Source organism: Arvicanthis niloticus, chromosome 19 (genome assembly GCF_011762505.2).
Source record: "Arvicanthis niloticus isolate mArvNil1 chromosome 19, mArvNil1.pat.X, whole genome shotgun sequence".
Classification (NCBI taxonomy): domain Eukaryota; kingdom Metazoa; phylum Chordata; class Mammalia; order Rodentia; family Muridae; genus Arvicanthis; species Arvicanthis niloticus.
The window spans coordinates 44,184,453-44,205,968 of NC_047676.1; the positions used below are offsets into that span (position 1 = coordinate 44,184,453).

At 40.0% G+C, this 21,516-nt stretch overlaps 1 protein-coding gene across 1 annotated transcript in view; it reads right to left on the bottom strand.

Moving 5' to 3' along the window:
- The window catches only part of LOC117723877 (3',5'-cyclic-AMP phosphodiesterase 4D), a 644,601-nt gene that overhangs the window by 185,925 nt on the left and 437,160 nt on the right, over window positions 1-21,516 (bottom strand). Inside the window, 1 exon segment of the mRNA XM_076916219.1 lies at window positions 1,875-2,066. Within this exon segment, the coding sequence (XP_076772334.1) occupies window positions 1,875-2,066 (192 nt within the window).

A 21,516-nucleotide genomic window follows, 5' to 3' on the forward strand; every position in this document is an offset into this window, starting at 1 on the left:
ATTATAGAAGATAATTGGTTCTTCTAATCTCTTCTAGTCCTGTAGACTGTTATATCTAATCTTTGTCTTCCTCTTGCCAACAAATCCCAAGTTTTCCCTATCCTGTTTTATTAAAGCTGAATCCACTATTTAGTGTCCTTCTCTTAGTCCTCATGTTAATACTGACATCTGTTTACTCAGTCATTGTCAAAAATGCACTCCTTTTGTTTCTCTTTCTCTATCAGCTACACACACACACACACACACACACCACTGTTCCATAGGCCTTGTATTTCTTACATCTGGACAGATCTCTTTGCTGCACTTCACTACCTTGATCTAGATCTTCATCCCATGTGGCCAACCGTGTTTCTATAATGATATTCAATATGAATCCCTTTCTTATATCTCTTCATTGTCCAATCATTCCAAAATAGAATAACAATTATACAAATATAATAAAAGCAAAACATGGTGAAGTCCAAAGAACTTTAGTGGCTCTCGGTTCCTATGGACTTTATCTGCTTCTTCCTCTTCTCTTACTTTCTGCTTCTCATATTCAGCCTAATACCATGCCTTTAATGTATCAGTGTCTCCATATTTTACAGAGCTGTTCCCTGAACCATTACTTTCTTCTTATTTCCTTTGGGCCGAGAGCTTTCTTTGGGCCCATGTTTTGTGCTTGTGCAGTACCTTGTAAAACCTCAAGATGGTACTCACATTTTATTACAAATAGTTTAATACCAGTCCTTTCTTCCCCTTACATTCAGAGCTCAAGAACTGTTCTAGGAGTTCAAGAAATATTCCCATTGTGTCTGAATGAATAAATAAACATCCTACGGACATTTTCAAACCTATAGAAGAGGAAAGAAGATAACACAAAAGACCCCCTGGCAGCGGGAAGTTATTTAGGAAGATGAGTAGTCATCAGTAATACAACTGGTACAAGAAGAGGGAACTGAGAACTAAAGTTTACAAACTGGACAAAGTCTATTTTTATTTCTAGGTGCCCATGTGGATTTGGGGCTGTTGCTTGCTCTATTGCCTTGGTGATCTTTTAGGGTACGAAGGATACCACTCGACCCACAAGAGTCCTATAAGATGAACTATAAGTAGGTTCTGCAAGGGCATCACAAGAAGATGTTGAGTGTAGCAGAATGAACGTTTAGATCCAGAGAAGAGAGGAAGCTAATTGTATCCATTGCCAAATATGACAATGCACATATTAGATAAGAATAGGGACCTATGCAGAAGTTTCCTCCACACAGATCGAATATGAATGTATAGTAAGCATACAAACCGAATGTTCTGCGAAAGGAGATGATAATCCCTGTATTATCTGCAAGCCCATTAGTTTGAATTCATTTCTAATCTGTTCTATGTCTCAAGTGAATTCGAGTATATTGCACCCAGTGATTTATATTCAGAACCTGGTTCCATTTGTACAAAATCTCCAAAAGATCTTGATAGTTTCATGCCTGTACACATCAATTGAGATATAGCCAATATGCTGTCTATCTTCATGTCATGGAGGTCATCAACCTAAGCCTAAGGCTTTAAAAAAAAATATTAGAAAACTTTCATGTGGCTGAGTATCTGAATGTTGAGTCTTACACAAATATAGGTTGATGTCTTAAGGGTAGTTTCCCATTAAATGTTTAATTCTACTTTTCCCAAACAATATATTTTCTGAGAAAGTGTTATTCTCCTTAATCAAGGTGACAGTGCATTCAAGTTAAATCTATTATTCCTCTTCATCTTGGAGGAGTTTCTGCATCAAAAGAAAGAGGATGTGGTTGGGTGAAATCATCATTTATGACATCATCCACTCCAGAGATGAATCTGCTCAAACTTTTCTAGGTGCTTCTGTCTTTTCTGCCCATCCTTATACTCACATGTCACTGGCAATCGAGGAGTTCCTGGACATAGACTTTGGAGAGAGGTCATAATCACTGTCAGATCGATACAGGAAGGACTCCCGGCGTTGACTGTGGACAAAGTTTGCTTGGAGAATCAGCCCAGACCCTGGGCTGGTCATGGGATCCAAGGGACTCCGTCCCGCTGATGTTCCATTGTCCACATCGAAACTGTGAATAGAGGAAGAGAAGTTACATTGCTGAGAGCATTGACATGCTAGTATCTCAGCAGAGTAGTTAGCCTGATTTTAGCAATGACAGGAAGATACTGCATCTGATTCTTGCTAGTAAATATTACAACATCGAACTAGAGATGTAGTGGTAGCATGTTTGCATAATAACAATCACCCTGAGTTCTAGCCCTAGCACTTCAAGCAAGTAAGCAAACAAACAAACCCATAACTGCAAACATAACATTGGGTTAACATCCTTGTTTTTCTTGGCTTTTGACAATTTACAAGGCATAAGTCTTTCTAAACTTAACTTCATTAAAAAAAATTAGGTCATTCTGCAAAGTAGCTCTGAGCACCAAATTCCTGTTTATAAAAGAACAAATTTATAGTAATCCAGTAAATATTTGAGTTCGGCTGAACAACTGCCACTGTCTGATGTCACAATCCACCTGAACATGGGCTTCTTTTCCTTCTCACACTATATCTACTCAATCATTTCTTTCTCCATTTTTTTTTGCTGTGAACACATAATGACTTTTACAGTAGATCTTAGAATGCAAATAATACTGACTACAACATTCATCAGTTGAAACTCTTCATCAACTCACTTTGCTTCAGAATAAAATAAAAACTTCACCACTAGAATGAAGGTCTTGGTCATCTCAACTGCAAGCAATCATCTTCTTATCCCAAGGTACAACTTAGACCATCAGGCACTTTACAGTTGACGCACACTGAACTACCACTCTGCTCTCTGGCTACTGTTTCCTGAGTTGTTCTCTTGATTATTCACCTCTCCTTTGCTAAGACAACTGACATTCATTCTTCAGGACTTAGCTTTTATCTAGACATTTTGCCAGAAACCTTAGAATCTTGTGGAGCATCCTTCATGCTACCAAAGACACTGCCCTATTCTGTCCGTTATGGTCAAGACTGATGGTTAATTGAAAACATTTACTACATGCTCTTACTGTCTAGATTTTGAGCTCTCACAAAATGCAATTTGAGATAGTGTAGTACTTCATGTGTTCTTTCAAAAACCGTTATTGGATGGGTCAAGAACCTATGGCTAGATAAATAAACTATTTGGCTATAGACCCAGATAGAGAACCTATTCCTATTATGATGTTACATGAATAAAGTATTAACTCCTAAAGATGTATTATTATAACAGTGGATTAATACATCTCTCATCCTTCATGTTAGGGTCTTCTATTTGTAATAGATGGTGAATGACCCTGATATGCACCACTGGCTTAGGGTAGACAATATGAGAACCCAGAATTCCAAAGTCTAAGTGGAACATATGTCCTGTATCCCTCTTCCAAAGGCTCAAGAACCTCTGGAGAAGAGAATAGAAGGAAAGACTTTAAGAGCAAGCAGTAGTAGACGACTACAACAAAATATCTTCTGGGCACGACCTGGTAGTTTCAATATGAATTCACAGCTGTTGTGACAGCATGAACAATACTTGTGCAAATCCAAGACAGACCAAACCCCTGAGTAAAGTAGGGAATGGACAAAATCTCCCTCTTAGTTGAGGATCAGTAATTGGGAGTGGTTAGCTGTTGAGAGAGGGAGGGTCAGTTGTCTAAAAGAGTGTAGCCCATGATACACATACAATGCTTCAGTGGAAGGCTACATTTTCCGAAAATATTTGAGTTGAACATACTGACCTGGATTCAGGGAGGTGTAAAGTTGGGTGAGAAAAAAGGAAGGGGTGAATATTTAAAAACTTGGAGGAGAGAGGGTGGATACGACCAAAACAGGTTCTACCAAATTCTCAAGGGATGTATCTTTTATGTGTATATGTATATGTGTGTGTGTGTGTACGTGTATATGTCTTTATCTTTTACTGAAGCTAGAAGCATAGATAAATGGTAGAGTCAAATGACTGACATACATGAGGCCCTGTGTTCAACCTCCAGAACCATAACACAGAACAATAAACTCTTATACTAAGTGAGGTAAGTGAACATAGAAGAAATGAAATGCATTGAGTTCAACACAGACTTTAAAGTTGGAGGCCAAAAAATAGCCATATACAGAGCTTTCAGTAGAATAGTCTTTAAGGCCAGATATACTTTTTCAAATAAAAACAAAACCCTTTTCTAGTGAGACATTAATCACCATCAAACTCAATTCTCATCTGTTCTTGAGAGAAGAGAATGACAGCCTGGGATAGGCCAGAGGGTGTGTGGCTAAAGGAAATTACTGAATGCACAAATGAATTCAAATTAAACGGTTACCAACATGCCCCCATTAGAATCTTTATCCAACTGAACACGTAGCTCGGTTGTACAGTGCTGCCCTACATACACAATGCCCCGGGGTTTATTTTCAACATGTCTATGTGCATGTACAACCACCCCTTCAAACACACACATACACACACACACACACACACACACACACACACACACACACACACACCCAATTTATGGCCCATTAGTTTAAAACATTTCTTTCTAATTTTCTTTCCTAGATTTATTCATACTCAGTGTCATGTACCAAGTGTCCTAAGTAAGCCAAGCTGCAGAGGCAGGGGAATCACTGAATCACCGATCAACTATGCAACACTCAAATCAAACCTTTAAGCAGGAAAAGAAGACAAAAACAAACAAACACACGTTTAAAAAAAAAAAACAGGAAAATGTATAATGTAGCTCAGACAGTCAAAAAACTGTTTCCCAAGTTCAAATTTTCTTTGTGTGTACATAGTTATGTATGTGGTGTAAAGACATGTGTGTGTGTGTGTGTGTGTGTGTGTGTGTGTGTGATTTTACCAACTGAACCATTTCTCCAGCCCTTTAATATTTTTCTTAGAATTGTATTATCTTGCAAATATATTAATTTGGTCCTGCCAAGAAACTGGAGGACTATCTAATTAAACACTCACTTTATAGACAAAGATGATAGGTTCCAGAAAAGCTGAATGACTGAAGTCCTCCCTGACAGAACTCATGATTCCACAAGGCACGAACTGTAGACCAGGGTAGGTGTGAGACGCTTTGTAACACACTGGCTGTCCTCAGGACAGCCAGGGAAGGCAGGGTTGAAGGTAGCACGGAGTGCTATCAGGGGAATTTAGGAAAGCTCTTTTTGGGTGCTATTCATTAAACACACATTTTAAAAACACTTATTATGAGTGTACTGTGATTTAAAAAAAATAAAAGCAATAGTATTAATTCAGGCTGGGATAGCTGTGATGTTCCTTAGAGGAGTAGTAACTAAGGTAAGCTTTTAGTGCTACTCAGTACGAGTTTGGAAGACCCTATTCAGAAGAGTAAGGGAGGATGGGAATATGTTTCCCTTTAAAGAAGAGAGTCCCAGGGGATCTAAGGATGGAAACACTCTACAAAGCATCTGTGCTTGCTGCTTCTTATTATTTAGTAGGATGATGTTAGGGTTAAATGGAACAGAAGGGAGCGTCTCTCTCCATAGTCTTTTTTTTTCCCATGAGACTCAGGCGGAGGCAAATGGGACGGAGTGGGATTCGAACAGGTGAGAGAGAGAGAGAGAGAGAGAGAGAGAGAGAGAGAGAGAGAGAGAGAGAGCAAGCAAGCAGAGGGTCTGTGCCCTCTGCAGGCGGCCGTTTTAGCAGCTGCGCCACCACAGGTTCACTTCTCCATAGTCTTATGAACAATAAAGGAGATAGAAGGGTGTGGTTTGGGGTTTACTTTTTCTCATTCTAACTAGATCAATGCCAACTGAATCACACACACACAAAAAATCATTAATTTATGTTTTTTAAATACAATGTTCTTTAATTTCATTAAGAAAATCCTAACTTACAGAGACACCTTACTGTAGACTTTTTTGAAAAATATTACTAGATATCTAAAAATATTCTGATAATAATACTATCATGAAAATCAAAACATTTACTAACTAGATAAATTATGTCTGATCTGAGATAGGACTAGGGTCTTTGCCATTTGTTAGTAGATGTAATGTAACACTTTGTCCACTAGATGGAGAGAGCGTTCTTAAATATGGAGAACCTATTATAAAGTAGTGGGAAGGTCTAAGTTACCTATTAAAGACTCACAAAAAACTCTTAAGTACTACCTAACACAACGCCTCGAAAACTATTAAAATGCTTATAAACATTTATTAAAATTACACCAATCTAAGAAACATCTGTATTAGCTTTACTTTCTTTCTTTTTCAAAGAGTGATCAGACTGGTCTGAAACTTAGAGGATCAAGCGACCTTCCAGCCTCAGCCCCTTGAGTAGCTGGGAAGGCACACACCATGCATATACACGGTGAAGAATTTGCCTTAGGACCAGGCTGATGAGGAGGAGTTGAGAACAGTACCTGATGTCCTATTGGACCTTTCCTTTAAAATTACTCAGGAAAACATCACTGATCTTCACTCAGTCTTCACTGACATCACCCAATGTCTGGTATACTGAACAAAGCACCATTGATATCAGCGATAGGCTGGGAAAGCCTTTTAAGTTTGGGAATGCAAGTTTTCTCAGACTAGTTTGATTTGGGAGATGGGTATTTGGTCTGAGGTTACAATCAGCATGCTCGCTTCCCATGATAGTAAATGCTTCTTTCATCAAAATTCATTATCAAGCAAAAGCAATATTACTGAAAATACCTAGTTCAAAGTATTACCAAATATCAGTAGTGGTGAATAACATTATAGATAGATTTTATATAATGAAGAATTTAGTGAACAAGCTTGCGTAGTTCTTTGTTCTTAGATTAATACTGGGGGGGGGGAATACAGATATATGAAATATAGCACTTCTCAACAAGGCAATAAAATCTATAAAGTAACAAAGATCAAACAGATAGCACCAGTTATAAATAGCCCCCAGACAATAAAGCATAGTGCTGTATGAACTGGGGAATCAGATATGTTAAAAGACAACATATATAAAGGAAGCTTAGTGGAGGGAAGGAGTAAAGGGACCAGGCAGAGCAGAAGATGCTCAGTCAAAGTGAAGCAAAGAAGGAAACTTGGGAAACGGTGGTGGTGAATGTAGCCAAACATGACATAGAGTTGGACTGCATTTATGGGCTGGCACGAAAGAGCAGTGGGGACATACAAAAGTGGCAGCACTGTACAATACAGCCAACAGGTAGGCTGGGAATGTGAATAGAAACCGGGCCAAGGAGTCTCAGCACCAGCTCGAAATAAAGAGATCTGTGGAAAGACACACAGCCGTTGAACAACTAATGCCCAAGTCTGAGATGTGGGAGGCTGTTTCCATTCATGTGGCTTGATTTGTGAAAATAAACATGCTGTTTCTGCGATGGGAAGACTAGAATAGCCATGAAATAGAAAATAAATCAAGAACCAAAGGATAAGGGAAGAAGCCCTCCCAAATAAAAGGTTAAACCCTCTAACTATAAGAAGGAGGGGCACACCTTCAGAGAGGTCTTGTTCAGTAGAAACAACAAAAGACAGTGCTTGTTACATGCCGTGAGCTACAAATCAACTGAATATGAGGCTACTTATTATTGGTTTAACTTTCTGAAAACTAGCTTCACTTAAACTGAGAGCAAATTTATGCCAAGAACAGAGATGGCTTGAGATGAGGTACTTGGTTTTGAAACATGGCTTCATCCATAGTCTTTGGTATTAATAAACCGAGAAGGGGGGAGGGGAAGAGGGAAGGGGAGGGGGAGAGGGAGAGAGAGTGAGAGAGACAGAGAGACAGAGATGGAGAGAGATGCAGGGGAAGCAGTCTTAAGTCAGTTGTGGCAAACAGACAAGGAGTAGTGTCTCCTAAGCATCCTGTGGTTCACACATAGGCCTGCTGAATTCCCACTAGACTCACTGGCAGTCAGGTAGAGCCCAAGGCACAATAGAATCTGAATCTTGGAAAAGTGGCCAAAGAATTGAGGAGTCAAAATATCTAATCTTAATAATGACATTGACAATGATGATAACTTTTAGGGGGTGCTCTGTGTGCCCCACATTCTGCTTTCTGCAGATCATATCTTCACCTTTGGAAGGGACACCATAGTTCCCTAGTTATTATTTAACCAAAGGGAACCCTGGAACCTAGGAAGATGCCTCTACATTCAGTAATGTGTTTAGAGCTTTCTTCATAAGAGTCTGTTTTAAACCCAGACTGTCTGACTCTAGAGCCTGGGCGAACAAACACTATGTTTATGTTTATATTTCAATGTCGCCTATGATGGTAAGAAAACAGAACGGTTCTTAGCAAGCTTACTAGGACAGGCATTTCAGTTTTAACTCTTTGAAAGTGATATCCTGAGTAACTCATAGATCACACATGCCAAAGCTCATTCTGCAACTTAACATTTTGAAATTTGCTAAACCCTCATTTAAAAAAAAAAAAAAAACATTTGAATACACCAGTAGGGTGTAAAGCAGATTCTCCAACAGCCTATTAGGGGTGTTTCTTTGCAGAATCAGAGGGTTCTCTTTGGATTAAGGGAGTGTTTGGAAGTCTGAGAAAGGTCTTAGCTCATGGCCAACAGTGAGATCCTATACCATCCCATGTATTTCCCCCTTAAATGCAGTGCAGGCATTCATGCATCTTACAAGAGCTGGCTTTCACCAATAGACGATTGCAGGAAAGTGGTGATACAGCTATATTGGTCCCTTGGAGGGGCCAGTAAGAGTCAGGACCTGGCCTGATGCATTCAGAGCTCTTGAAGGTTGTGGCTGGCACTCTTTTTTTTACGGAGCCTTCTTTCCTCAAGAGACAAACAGAAACCAGAAAAACTGGCCAACCAACAGAACTGCTCCCAGATCTCCCCCATTCTTCCATGCTAGTGCAATCACTGGATAGTAATGGACTCTCTATCTACCTCTGATACAGAGCCTCAATCGTCCCTATACTCCTGTCTACCAACCTTATAAAACTGATTGCTAAGGGTTGTTTCCCATCATTTTTTCCCCTGAAGGTAGATGCCGATGTTCTGGTGGAAATATTTTGATTCTCAACTACCTGAGTAAATTTCCACTAGCCCTTAAGATCATATGCTCAACACTGACTCCAGGGTCATGAGGTGAGGCACAGTAAGGACTACAATGGCTAGTCTCCTACGAATCCTTATCAATGTGAGCTCCCTGGACTAAGCATTCTGTGCAGAGGCTTCCTGGGAAAGATGCTGCTGAATGCTCAGGGGAACCCTGGGACTCTTAACTAAAGCCAGAAAGAAGCAGCTATATGCTGCTTCTGAAGCCACTTGCTGAGAATGGCAGTGTGTTCACAACACAGGTCTTTTGATCTGTGCTATAAGGGATTCTAAGACGATTTAAGTTAGAAAACCAGGGTTAAATTTTCTTTCTCTTTTATTTATTTTAATTTTTTATTGGATATTTTATTTGTATTTCAGATGTTATCCCCTTATCCCATTTCCCTCAGCCCAGGAACCTCCTATCCCATTCCCCCTCCTCCTGCTTTCTATGAGGATGTGCACCCACCCACCCTCCACACCCACATTCCCACCCTCGAATTTCCCCCCCCCCCCACTTGGTGTTCAGCCTTCATGGGACCAAGGATCTCCTCTCCCACCTATGCCCGACAAGGCCATCCTCCCATACATATACAGCTGGAGCCATGGGTCCCTCCCTATGTGCTCCCAAGCTGGTGGTTTAGACACTGGGAGCTTTGGTTGGTTTGTATTGTTGCTCTCCTCATGGGGCCTGCAAACCCTTTCAGCTCCTTCAGTCTTCTCTCTAACTTCTCCATTGGGAACCCCTTGATCAGATCAGTGGATAGCTGTGAGCATCGTCCTCTGAATATGTCAAACTCTGGCAGACCTCTAAGGAGACAGCTATATCAGGCTCCTGTCAGCATGCACTTCCTGGCATCCACATCAGCATCTACCTTTGGTGACTGCACATGGGATGGATACCCAAGTGGAATGGTCTCCAGATGGCCCCTCCTTCAGTTTCTGTCCCACACTTTGTCTCCATATTTGCTCCCTTGAGTATTTTGTTAGTATTTTGTTGAGTATTAGATACTCTTGGCTAAATCATTTACTTGCTTAATGTTCCACTTCCTGATAAACACAGGCAGTTCTGAGGCCACTATGAGGATTAGAAGAGAATATGGTTAGGAAGCATTTATCTCATTGCCTGGCAGCTAGTATATGCCCAGTATAGCCAGCGGCCAGGCCAATGCTTTAGCTTTGTTAATCTTTATCATCCACTGAGATCATCCACCAAGATCATTGTCTCTATGTGAGTCACTTTGTGTGTCTAAACACAACAACACTTTGAGAAGTATCTAAATGGAGACATGAGGGAGGAAGGAACATATGGGACAGATCAGAGGAGTGTGCCCTGGCTGTCAATGAGGTGTCAGATGCTGGCCCAGTTTGCCCTCACAACTTCAGCTGCTTTGAGGGCATCTTCCCTCCTCCATAATACTGGTGTGGTAGCATCCTGGCTGAGGGTAGAGACGCACCAAGGAGAAAGAACAGTTCCCTGGTAGGAAATACAGAAGGCACAGAAGTCCCAACAACTAATGCAGGGTATAGGTGAGTAGAATGGCTAGAAACAACTTGTCAGTCTTTCATCTCCAGATGCAGGGAGTGCCTATAGGCAATCACATTGTTACTTGGGTTTTTCTTTCCCTAATTGCCCCAAGGGTACAGCATTCCTTGATGTTGGCTATTCAAAGGGTCTACTTGGTGTCTAGCCACTGGGGAGGAGAAGGAGGCTGACCCTCATGTATAAGGATGTCTGGATGATGGTGAAGAGTTCCTCTTCATATCAAGGACTTCACTCATTCTTATCAGTACCATATGCTTATAAAATGTGTTTCTTATGAACACTAGTGATATGGGACCACTCAACATTTTTCTGCGAGCCAGATAGCTTCTCAGCAATAAAGCAGACACTTCACAAAATTAACTTAATATCTTAAATTAATATCTTGGTATTCGTTTTTACAGAGTCTATAGAAAACTGCATTTTATAGTGATACACACATATGATGTCTTCTCAACCAAAAAATGAACGTCAAATGTGAACAGGATACTCAGGACATTTTATAACCTTACTAGATTAAATGTTACTGCGGCTGTTTGTTTACATTGTTCCATAGAGGGTAGGCATTTAAGAAAAAACAACCACAATAGTTGTCAACAAAATGTCACAGTGGGTAAAGCACTTGCTATTCTGAACTTGTTGCCCTCTGAGTTTTACCCCCCAGAACCTATGTAAAGGTGGAGGGAGAGAACTGGTAGCATAGAGCTGTCCTGCACATGCATAGACACATGCATGCACGTATGCACATATACACATGTATGCATATGTGCACGTGCACACATACAAACGCACACACACAGTGAGGGACAATGAACTAAATTTTATTACGCTTTCACAGATGAATTTTATGAACAAAAAGCCTGCCACTGACAGTATGTTCTCATTTATAGTAAAATATTTGATAGTTTATTAGTAAAAGTATCAGGTAATCTCAGGAAGCTAGTCATTTGGCTTGTCAGTGACAAGTGACAGTCTCAAGTAACACGAGACAATAAAGAAATCTTAAGATGAAGTTGATAAATGGAATTTGATATAAGAGAAAATAAGCCAGACTGGCCTTGCGCATTTTGGCCAAATAATACAGAAAGGCTCCAATTTTTTTTTTTATGAGATACTTATTAGATCAGTGTGCTGGACCAAATATTTAAACCTGGAAACTGTCATGTATAATATGACTGTGCTTGAAAACAAGGCTTCCACAGAGGTGACAACAGTTAAGGGACTTTGCAAAGATAAAGTCCAAGAAGGCTCAAAAATGTTGTCCTCTGAACTCCACATATAGCCTATGGCATGAGTGTACCCATGCTCACAGCATGTCACACACATATACAAAAATATATTAAGTCTGCTTTGGCTATTCAGGGTCTTTTGTGGTTCCATATGGATTTCAGAGCTGGTAATAGCATTGCCTTTCTACTTCACTGAAAAATGCTATTAGAATTTTGGTGGACGTGGCAGAGACATTGTTGGTTACTATGAGTAGTAGAGACAGGTCCCCAATTTTAGTCTTTTAATGCATGAACATTCATAAGAAAGGAGGAGAACGGGAACAGACAAGAGAATTGGGTCAAACTAAGAAGATTTTGCATAGCAAAGAACAAACCAAAAGCATGAGAAAAGAAACCTATAGGTGGTTAAAAACATTTTCAAACTTACTTTCTTTCTTTCTTTCTTTCTTCCTTCCTTCCTTCCTTCCTTCCTTCCTTCCTTCCTTTCTTTCCTTCTTTCGAAACGGGTTTTTTTCTGTGTAGCCCTGGCTGTCCTAGAAAATCACTTTGTAGAACAGGCTAGCCCAAAACTCATGTAGATGTGTCCACCTCTGCCTCACAAGTCCTGAGTCTAAAGGCATGTGTCATCATGCCCAGCTCAAACCACATTTTTAATAAAGAGTTACTGTCCATAATACATAAAGGACACAGTTCTCTCAACTGACTGTACCTGGGAGTCAGAACCAGCCCCATGAGGACCACTGACTCAGTTTCCCTTCCCTTGTTCCGGTTCTATCAGGCTTTTTGTCTTACCACATTTCCTAAACACAGTTCTCCAACTCCAACAGGCAAAGAGGAGGCAGAGAATGTTTCTGGTTTTTTTCTTTTTCTTTTTTTAATGCAGAACAAACTAAAATTGTTTTAAGAAGCTCACACTGGGAGACATATTTTTGTGCTATGCCCCCGCGTCCTCCCACTCACACTTATTCTTCAAGTTGCAGACAGAATAATCATGTTAAGATGATAATCAGGTCCTGGCAAAGTCCCCATTCACCAGTCCCATGTCCTCACAGTGTCCACAGGCCCTTGGGGATCTGAGTCCCTGCAGTTTCTCTAATGGCATCTTATGCTTTCATCTTGGGTCACTTAGTGCCTTTCTTTCCATTGAAGTGTGTGCATATTCTTCTTCAGGGCTCTTTGCACCTGTGGCACTCTGCCTTAGGCAATGTTTTCCTAAGTTGTGAGCTAGCCTCATACTGTCCTATGTAAAACTGTTCTCCTAGCCTCTGAGGTTTAACCATTTCTTCCTCTCTTTATGTCTTCACAATATTCACTAGCCTTTGATAAACTAATCTGTCTCCTTCCCATTAGGATGTATGTTCCAAATGTGTGGATATTTTAACCTATTTTCTTCACTAGTGTATCAGTATCACCTACAGTTGTGCCTTGTGGGTAGTCTTGCTTAATAAAAACATTGTGAATTTATAAATACCTTTAGATATAGCATTGCTGTCTACTGGTTGTCCACTGTGATTAAGTGTATGACTCTACTTCAAACAAGTGTCATCATTTTTTAAAAATTTGATTAGCAATTGGCCATTTGTTCAAAGATATGAGATTGAACATTTCACTTAAAGAAATGATCTGGGAAGACACTTCAAAGGCTGTTGTCATAAAGGACATTTTTAATCAGGAATATTTTGCATATTTTCAAGTCTGACCTATAATCAGCCACGTGATCAGGAGATGTCCAGGTTTTATGGCACATAAAGGTCATACAGCTGTGAGAGCTCACTTTGAAAAAAAATTACCAAGAAAAAAAAAACTCTTACGTTTTTCAAACTACACAAAAATCCTTAATTATGGAGTATCCCTCTTTCCCCACAGAACAAGGAGGAACTAAGACAAGCAAGCACCAAGCAAGAGCCTGGGACCCGGATCTTCACAGCTCCACTGCAAATGGCGATCTCCAGCCAGAAAGGAGGTGGGGAAAAAACAACATGGCCCAAATGGTGCAGCGGCACTTTCCCTAACAGGTGAGTGAGAAACAGTGTCTTTCTTTGGATCTAGGGTACACTTCTGCCAGCAGTTTCTCCAATGATGACCATTCTATGTTTCTGAAGAACATAAGGGTGAGTCCATCAAACAGAATATTTAATCACTTTTGTCTAAAGAGAGTCATCTTGCACGTGTACTGTCTCCCTAGAGACTGTTTTCCTTTTGGAAGCTGGCTTTTAAAAATGTGATTCCTATCATATCTCTGGTTATGTTGTATTTAGACTCACATAAATTAATTTTCCTAAGGCCTTAATTGAATGAATAAGAATTATTAAATGATGACTCCCTCAGGAAAATCCTTAGCAATAAAATATTATGAGTTAAATAAATTTAAAAAGTCAGGGTAAAATTATGGTTGAAAACAAAATTGTAATTGTTGTTCCAGTTTCTTTTAAAAAGTGTTATGTGAGTCTGATTTTTTTTTCCACTAATGAATGTGAAAACTCATACAACCATGTTTTTCTCTGGATCTGTACTTGCCCTTAAACAGGTCAGGAAACTGTTCCCCAGCCCTGCTATTAAATCTATTTTGGAGAAGTGATATTACTCAGTTTCCAACCTCAGCCACCCAAACACATGGGTTTTCCACAGTCTGGGTAGAAGAGAACAGAAAAGGGTTTCAGAGAGTGTTGTGGCCTGGGCCAGCAGCACTTTACCCACCAGGGTAAAGGCTTCTCCGGCACGTTATCTGATGATGTCCACCAACAACTGCTCTCCTCAGGACTTATTTTAAAACACATCACAGAGAAGAGAATACAAGGAAACTGAATGTGTGTGCAGAGAGATCCTTGGTGTGCTGTGGTTGTCATACTCAGGGATTATAGTTACTGTGTTTAAGGCTTTAAGACAGTGAATTTTACTGGCTGTTAAAAAAGAATGTAGGGTCTCCTATAGCAATGACTTTAAAAGGGCTATGCAAATCTTCATGCTTCCCTGAAATGGTTTTGAATGTATTTGTGGTGAAAGATAAGAGGATCTTGGAAAACTAAGAAGTTCTATAATCAAGACCATCCATGGGGCAAATCCTGTTTGCTGTCTGCCAGATTCCATTCTCGGCTTCTTCCCTAACACAGATGGCCCCATTGCTTGTCTGTGTGGCTGGCTGTGAGCTGAAACACTACATGCTATCTTTGGGCTGACCCCTACCTCTCACCACATGCTGGCCTGGGCATCCTTTCTCCTTTCAGGTAGATGTAGAATATTCTGCTGCAGGACAGATGGTGGACAGAGGGGACTGAGGATTCCTGGTCCCTGGTTAGAGAACAAGCTAAAAAGATGCCTTTCTCAGCACTGCTGTGCAATGTTACTGACATGAACTTATTGTTTAAATTGTCTGTGTTTGGGGTTTGTTAACATAGCAATATCCAACACAGTATGTAAACTTGCAGTGTTGACTAAAGGTATGTTTTGTGTTCAAACATTTCATGCCACCGTATTCTAGGACCGTGAAGCCAACAATCTCTTTCTTTTTTGCTTCTTATGTTTTTTTTTTTTTTTCTTAAATTTTTTACTAACACCTACTTTCATTATGGAATTTCTTACCATCCAAGAAATGCATAAGGAGTATGTGAAAATAAGCTTGCTAACATGGACTGTGATGTTCTACAGAGTGGAGAAGAGTCAAGTTCTGCTCTGCCTCAAGGGTGATCAGACAAGGGACAGAGCAGCTGCTCCAGGCACAGAGGTGAAGTTTGAGCTCAACTCCAGAGATGATGGGACACAGCCCCGGAAGTCAGGGGCTAACACTTAGGATCTGCCTTCCTGCTGCACTTGAGTGATGGGGTTCCAGAGTAGCAGTACAGAGGCTACCCTGGAATATGATTCCAGAAAATGATGGGATTCTGCATGTGCATGATTCTCTGTATAAATCCACGGAAGGATTTATATCTAGATGGATTTCATAGTTTGTCCAAATTTAAAACAACCCTTCATTATCTGGATCCTTACAAGGAAGCAGGAAAGCAGGATTGACTTGAGTCTTCAAAGTGGGGGTGCCAGAGGCTGCAGGTCCTTCCTTGTCTGAACTCACAGACAGCTCTAGAGCCACACATCCTTCTCCAGTAGAAGAGAATATATTAATTAAACTATGCTTACTGTCTCATAGGCTACTCCAATTGGTGTCAAATATAATAGTAAACATTATACGTCAATACACTCCCGGTATAAAGATCACTTAAGTGATTAATGTCACAGAAACTGATCATCCATCCATTCTACAAATATCTATCAGCTACTGTGACAGCTAGGCTGGGAACAGGAAACAAGACTTGACCAGCTGTGGTGTCAGTGTGCTTCTGCTCCTTGCTTTACTCTTCTGAGAGGACCGTGTCTATACAGCTCTGCTCAAAACTGCTCCACGCCTGCCAGGTCCTTAGCCGAGATAACAGCATTACTGTTTTCCGACTACCATTGATGGCTCCTTTAATCATGCCAATGGAGATGTAACGTTCACTGATGACCCTTAGGGTTTTGACTTCTACTACGTGCTCAGTGAAAATCATTCTAGGTTTACCTTCCCATGGATTAAAAGTCCTCCCAATTGAATGTTATGACCTCTCTCAAATGTTGAGATACATTTTTTTTCCCATTTTGGGGAGATTAAACCTGTATTTTTCAGATTAGTTTAAATATTCCAGTCACGTGTTGTCTTCCTCCTTTTTACGGTAGGATTTATTCTGTGTAACCTTGGTTCTTATTTATTTCTCACTTTAAAAAAAAAAAAAAAGGACTTATTCTCTTTCATTAAGTAGTCCAAATGGTACAGGGAACTCTAAGCACAATGTAAACAAAACCGGCTGTAGCCCAGGGTTTGGAGCCACTAAGATTGTTCTGCTATAGAAGCTGATGCCAGAATCCTCCACTTGAGCCTTTCCTAATAGCCACGGTCATTTTAATACTAAATATGTAGTATTTATCACAGACTACAGCACAGTTATACACCATGTATGTTGTATTTAGTCTCATTCGATAGCACAGGTATGGACCATGTACGTGTGTGTGTGTGTGTGCATGTATATACCATGTATGTAGTATATAGTCTAAATCTGAAGTACAAGTATGTGCTTATATAGTATTTGCTCTCCATCTGAAGAACAGATATGTACCATGTATTTAATATTTAGTCTCAGTCTGCAGGACAGGTATGTACCATGAATATAGCTCTTAGTCTACAGCACAGGAATGTGCCATGTATGTAGTATTTCGTCTCAGTGCAGCAGTTATGTATTTTGCATGTAGTATTTAGTCTCTGTCTGCAGAACAGGAATGTACCATGCATATAGTATCTAGTCTTAGTCTGCAGCACATGTATGTACCATGTATGTGGTATTTGATCTCCATCTGCAGCAACTATGACTACCACTGGTGACTGGTGATAATCTAATCGCAAACGTGTCCATTTTACAGAAAAAAAAAAAAAAAGAGTTCCGATGTAAGTTCTATTTTTCCATACATTAAATAGAATTTAAAAATAAAAGAGATCAGTTTTTGTATTTTTAAACTTAGAATGAGAAAAAAAAACAACCAAAACCAAAAAAAAAAACAAAAACAAAAACAAAACAAACCCAAACAAACATAAAAACAAACAAACAAAACCCACCATGAGCTCCTATTTTGCTGAGCTCTGAAATTCTTGGCCAATTTTTGAAAATAGGCCTTGAGAATTAGAGTGAGCAGATGGCCCTGCCTCACGAAATGCAAACCGGAAGCTCTGTGAGTACTCGGCACCATCTTTGCTTTGGTTTTTCCTCGTGTAACTGAAATGTTTTAAAATCTTAAAGCTTAGCCCTTTTGTCTTTCTGGTTCTGTGAACTTTAGCACTAAAATTTTAATTTATAAAAAGAAAAAAAAAATCAAATCCTGTTCATATTTGTTCGGCTCTTAGTTTTCCCTAGGAAAAAGCTTCTCCTTAAACTGGCAGTGAATTATGGATTTCCATTCCATGCCTGCCCCCGATCCCAGAAAAGCACCCCAGGCCTCAGGAAAATGATCTCTTAGGATTGTGGCGATTTACCATTCACCACATGCAAGAGCCTCTGAAGGCCTCTTACTCCATCCAGGCAGAGATGAAAGCCTTCCTCCCACAGGCCTCCCACCCTGTGCTTCTCCCTTTGTCCCACATTTCTTTCCTACCAGTATAGTTACTATTATTTTACTGGACCCATTTTTTGAAGAGCAGTGTGTTAACATATGTATAAGATGGACAATAATCAAGTCAGGATGGAATCAGCAGCACTTTACACAGTAAAACATTGATGACTGATATGCACATCTCAATTGTACAAGTGAGGTAGAGCCAGAGACTTCACAACATTCACCCATTATTCTCAAATATTTTCAAAGCTCATTTTCAGTATTTGATGAAATTCTAACAATGACACCAGGCCATAGGGATGGCATGAATTATTCTCATGAGGGGCTTTAAGGAATGCAGTGCTATTCCTAGGCTCGCATAGATTCAAGAAGCTGCACTGTGAGTCAATCTAACACCTTCTGACTTTTGGACTAAAGGTTTAAAAGGAAGATTAAACAATCAGATTAGTTCAAATTTCATGCAGCTCAAACTAAAGGAAATTTGTATTGTACTGTGTTCTCTGAGGATGGAGAGATGCCATTTATCTAAGCACAATACTCAAAACTTTTGCACAAATACACTTTGTTAAAAAGAAATACCCTATTTACATGTTTCTATATAACCAAATAAAAATGTTGGAAGAGATTAGAGTAGGGTCCTCTACCTTGTTAATCATCCTAATTAACAATAGATTAACATCATTGTTAAGATTTATATGAACAATGTATAATTTGAGTAACAAGATACTACAAAATAAACCCACTTAAATATATCTTGTTAAGTATATTACAGAGCAACACTGCAGGCAGACTTGCAGAGACTATTTGCGGGGTAACTTTATAACACAAGATAAGAGCTAACCCCCGTCTCCAATCTTACGTTGAGAATTGGACTCACGTGTAGATTGGGATTCTGCTAGCATCTGATTATTATTTTCTCAGGCCTTCTGATGTTGCTTGAAGTTACTTTATCAGTGGAGGTGGGGCATGGGAGCCATCATTCGATCTGCATTGCTAGCACACAGATCACTTTGTCAGGGGCTTTAGAAGGCAAATACTCTTGGATATTTAAATCAATAGATCTGGGTTAAGAACCAGATATTTGTGTTTTCTAAAGCTGTGATAGGTTACCAGGTTGGAAGAGACCTGCTGATACGTAAGGTTCTTTCCAACTTCCAACTTCTGCATCCCTTATTCCAACTAGACAGCAATAAACTCTGCTCACATCCCTCTGCCAGGGCTTGATGGAGGGAGGGAGGGAAGGAGTCGCGTGGGTTTCCAATGTTCTCCCTGATTACACACCCTGTGTTTCTATAGCACATTCTTTGTGGTTGCTGGGATTTTCTGAATAACTGCAGAAGAGAAGGAAAAGAAGGAGAGGGAGGGACATGGAAGGAGAGAGGGAGAGAAGAGATGTAGTTTGGAGTGGGTATCTGGATAGCGTTAGACAGTTTACTTAATCTGTCTGAAATTCCAATCCCTCATTTATCATGGAGACATCACATTGCATTTATAAGGGAGGTATGTGGTTGAGCCCCGGGTGCTTGTGGTTATTACTTGTATCACTGAGGCAAATAGCCAATAGAAGGAAGGCACATGCAGCACACAGATACAATACTATTTTGTGCTTCTCAGCCCATACTGAAAATTTATGAAATAGGAACAAAAGCGTTGTCTTCATATCCCCATACTCGGGAGGCTGAGGTGGGAAGATCAGAAGTTCCAGATCATTCTGGACTCCAGAGCAAGTTGAGCCAACCTAGACTACATAAGACCCTGACTCTGAAAATGACGAATAAACAAAAAGTATCCTTGAAGCTGAGTCTTCATCTTTTCATTTGAATTAGTGATGAACAATCCTTATACAGGCACCAGAAGAAATGCAAGCACCCACACATACGTACATATGAAGAAAGGAGTGTTTGTTTTGTATTTAAACACAGTGAACATAAGTTTATATGTATTTGTACACAAAGTCAGAAAAAATAAGTCACTTGTAGTGGTTTGAATATGCCTGGCCCAGGGAGTGGCATTATTAGGAGGTGTGGCCTTGTTGGAGTAGGTGTGGCCTTGTTGGGGTAGGTGTGACCTTGTTGGAGTAGGTGTGGCTTTGTTGGAGGAAGTGTGTCATTGTGAATGTGGGCTTTGAGACCCTCCTCTTATCTGCCTGGAAGCCAGTCTTACCCTGTTTGCCTTTGGAATGAGATGTAGAACTCTCAGCTCTTTCTCCAGCACCATGTCTATCTGGATGCTGCCATGCCTCCTGCCTTAATGATAATGGACTGAACCTTTGAATCTGTAAGCCAGAACCAATTAAATGTTGTCCTTATAAGATTTGCCTTAGCCATAGCGTCTCTTCACAGCAATGGAAACCCTAACTCAGACACTTGTCTTACTGAGCAACCTGGAATATTATGGTTCCCATTTTTCTTTGAAATAACAAAATATATCCCATCCTTTCTCTATACTTACAGTGAAGCAGAAGGATCTAGAAGAAGAAAAAGGTTGCCATGTATTAGAAAATTTGCAGAGACTTGAAGCTATCTCTTTTGAATATTATATCGATGCCTGTATTTCACCAAGAAATCTCGTGCATATTTAGAAATATTTATAGTATGAAAATGCCTTATTTGTGGTGTAAGGTAAGGACAAAAGTATGAACTTAAAGGTGGTGGTAATGTGAGCTTGGTGTCCTTCGGGATGAGTAGAAACCTGAGATATTTATTGCCTAGACAGCATGTTAAGATGACCCCAGAAAAGTAATCTTTGGAATGGTAGCGATTAAGTTGCACCTAAAGGCCAGGTGTTCCTATTACCAAAATAAACACAGCTTAAGCAATGGCAAACATTGGAAAGGAATCAAAGAAGCAGGGGTTTGGGGAACTGAAGCAAGAACACACGAAGTCCTGGGTTTCAACGTGTAGTTCCAACACACAGGCTTTAAGTATGAGTACTGTGAGCGCCGTGGCTGCTGTTGGCAGATCTATGCGTGTCCCCAAATGTATCAAAGCAAGCTTGACCCCATGTTCTGAAAAATGGTCTGTATGTCAGTTTTGCTGAATTGCACCTCACAGAGCTCTTACTGTCTTTCAGACTCCCTGACTAATCCTGTTTTCTGAGTCTGCTGTCCTGAACAGAAGGAGAGCCATTAAATTCACTCTTCCCAATGGCAGGCTACACAGACAACCTTTGCAGACTCTCCACGAGCTTGGCTGTGCCTACTCCATGGGCATTCTATCAAGAGTAACACTATATAAATAGCTAACGACAGCAAAGAATATCTTCTTAGTGTTTCATATCCACTGTCTCATTTGGATTTTTACAACCGTGCTTCATAAATGAATGATACTTAGAGAAATCACTGGTTTAACTTTATGTTTTCATCTATTGGTCCCTATTGTCTCTCTAGCACCCAGTGGTCCATGTTAAAATGCCTATACATGTCCCCAAAGTATCATATAAATTGCATGGGCCTTGGAATCAGACATAGATTGGAATGTGTTCTGTGGTTTGTTTTGGGGAGGGGGAGGTTTCTCAGAGCCTGGGATTTTCTTGTTAGATGCAAACCACTCACATTTGAAGGCTAAAATGGGTTAATGAACATTAAAGTAT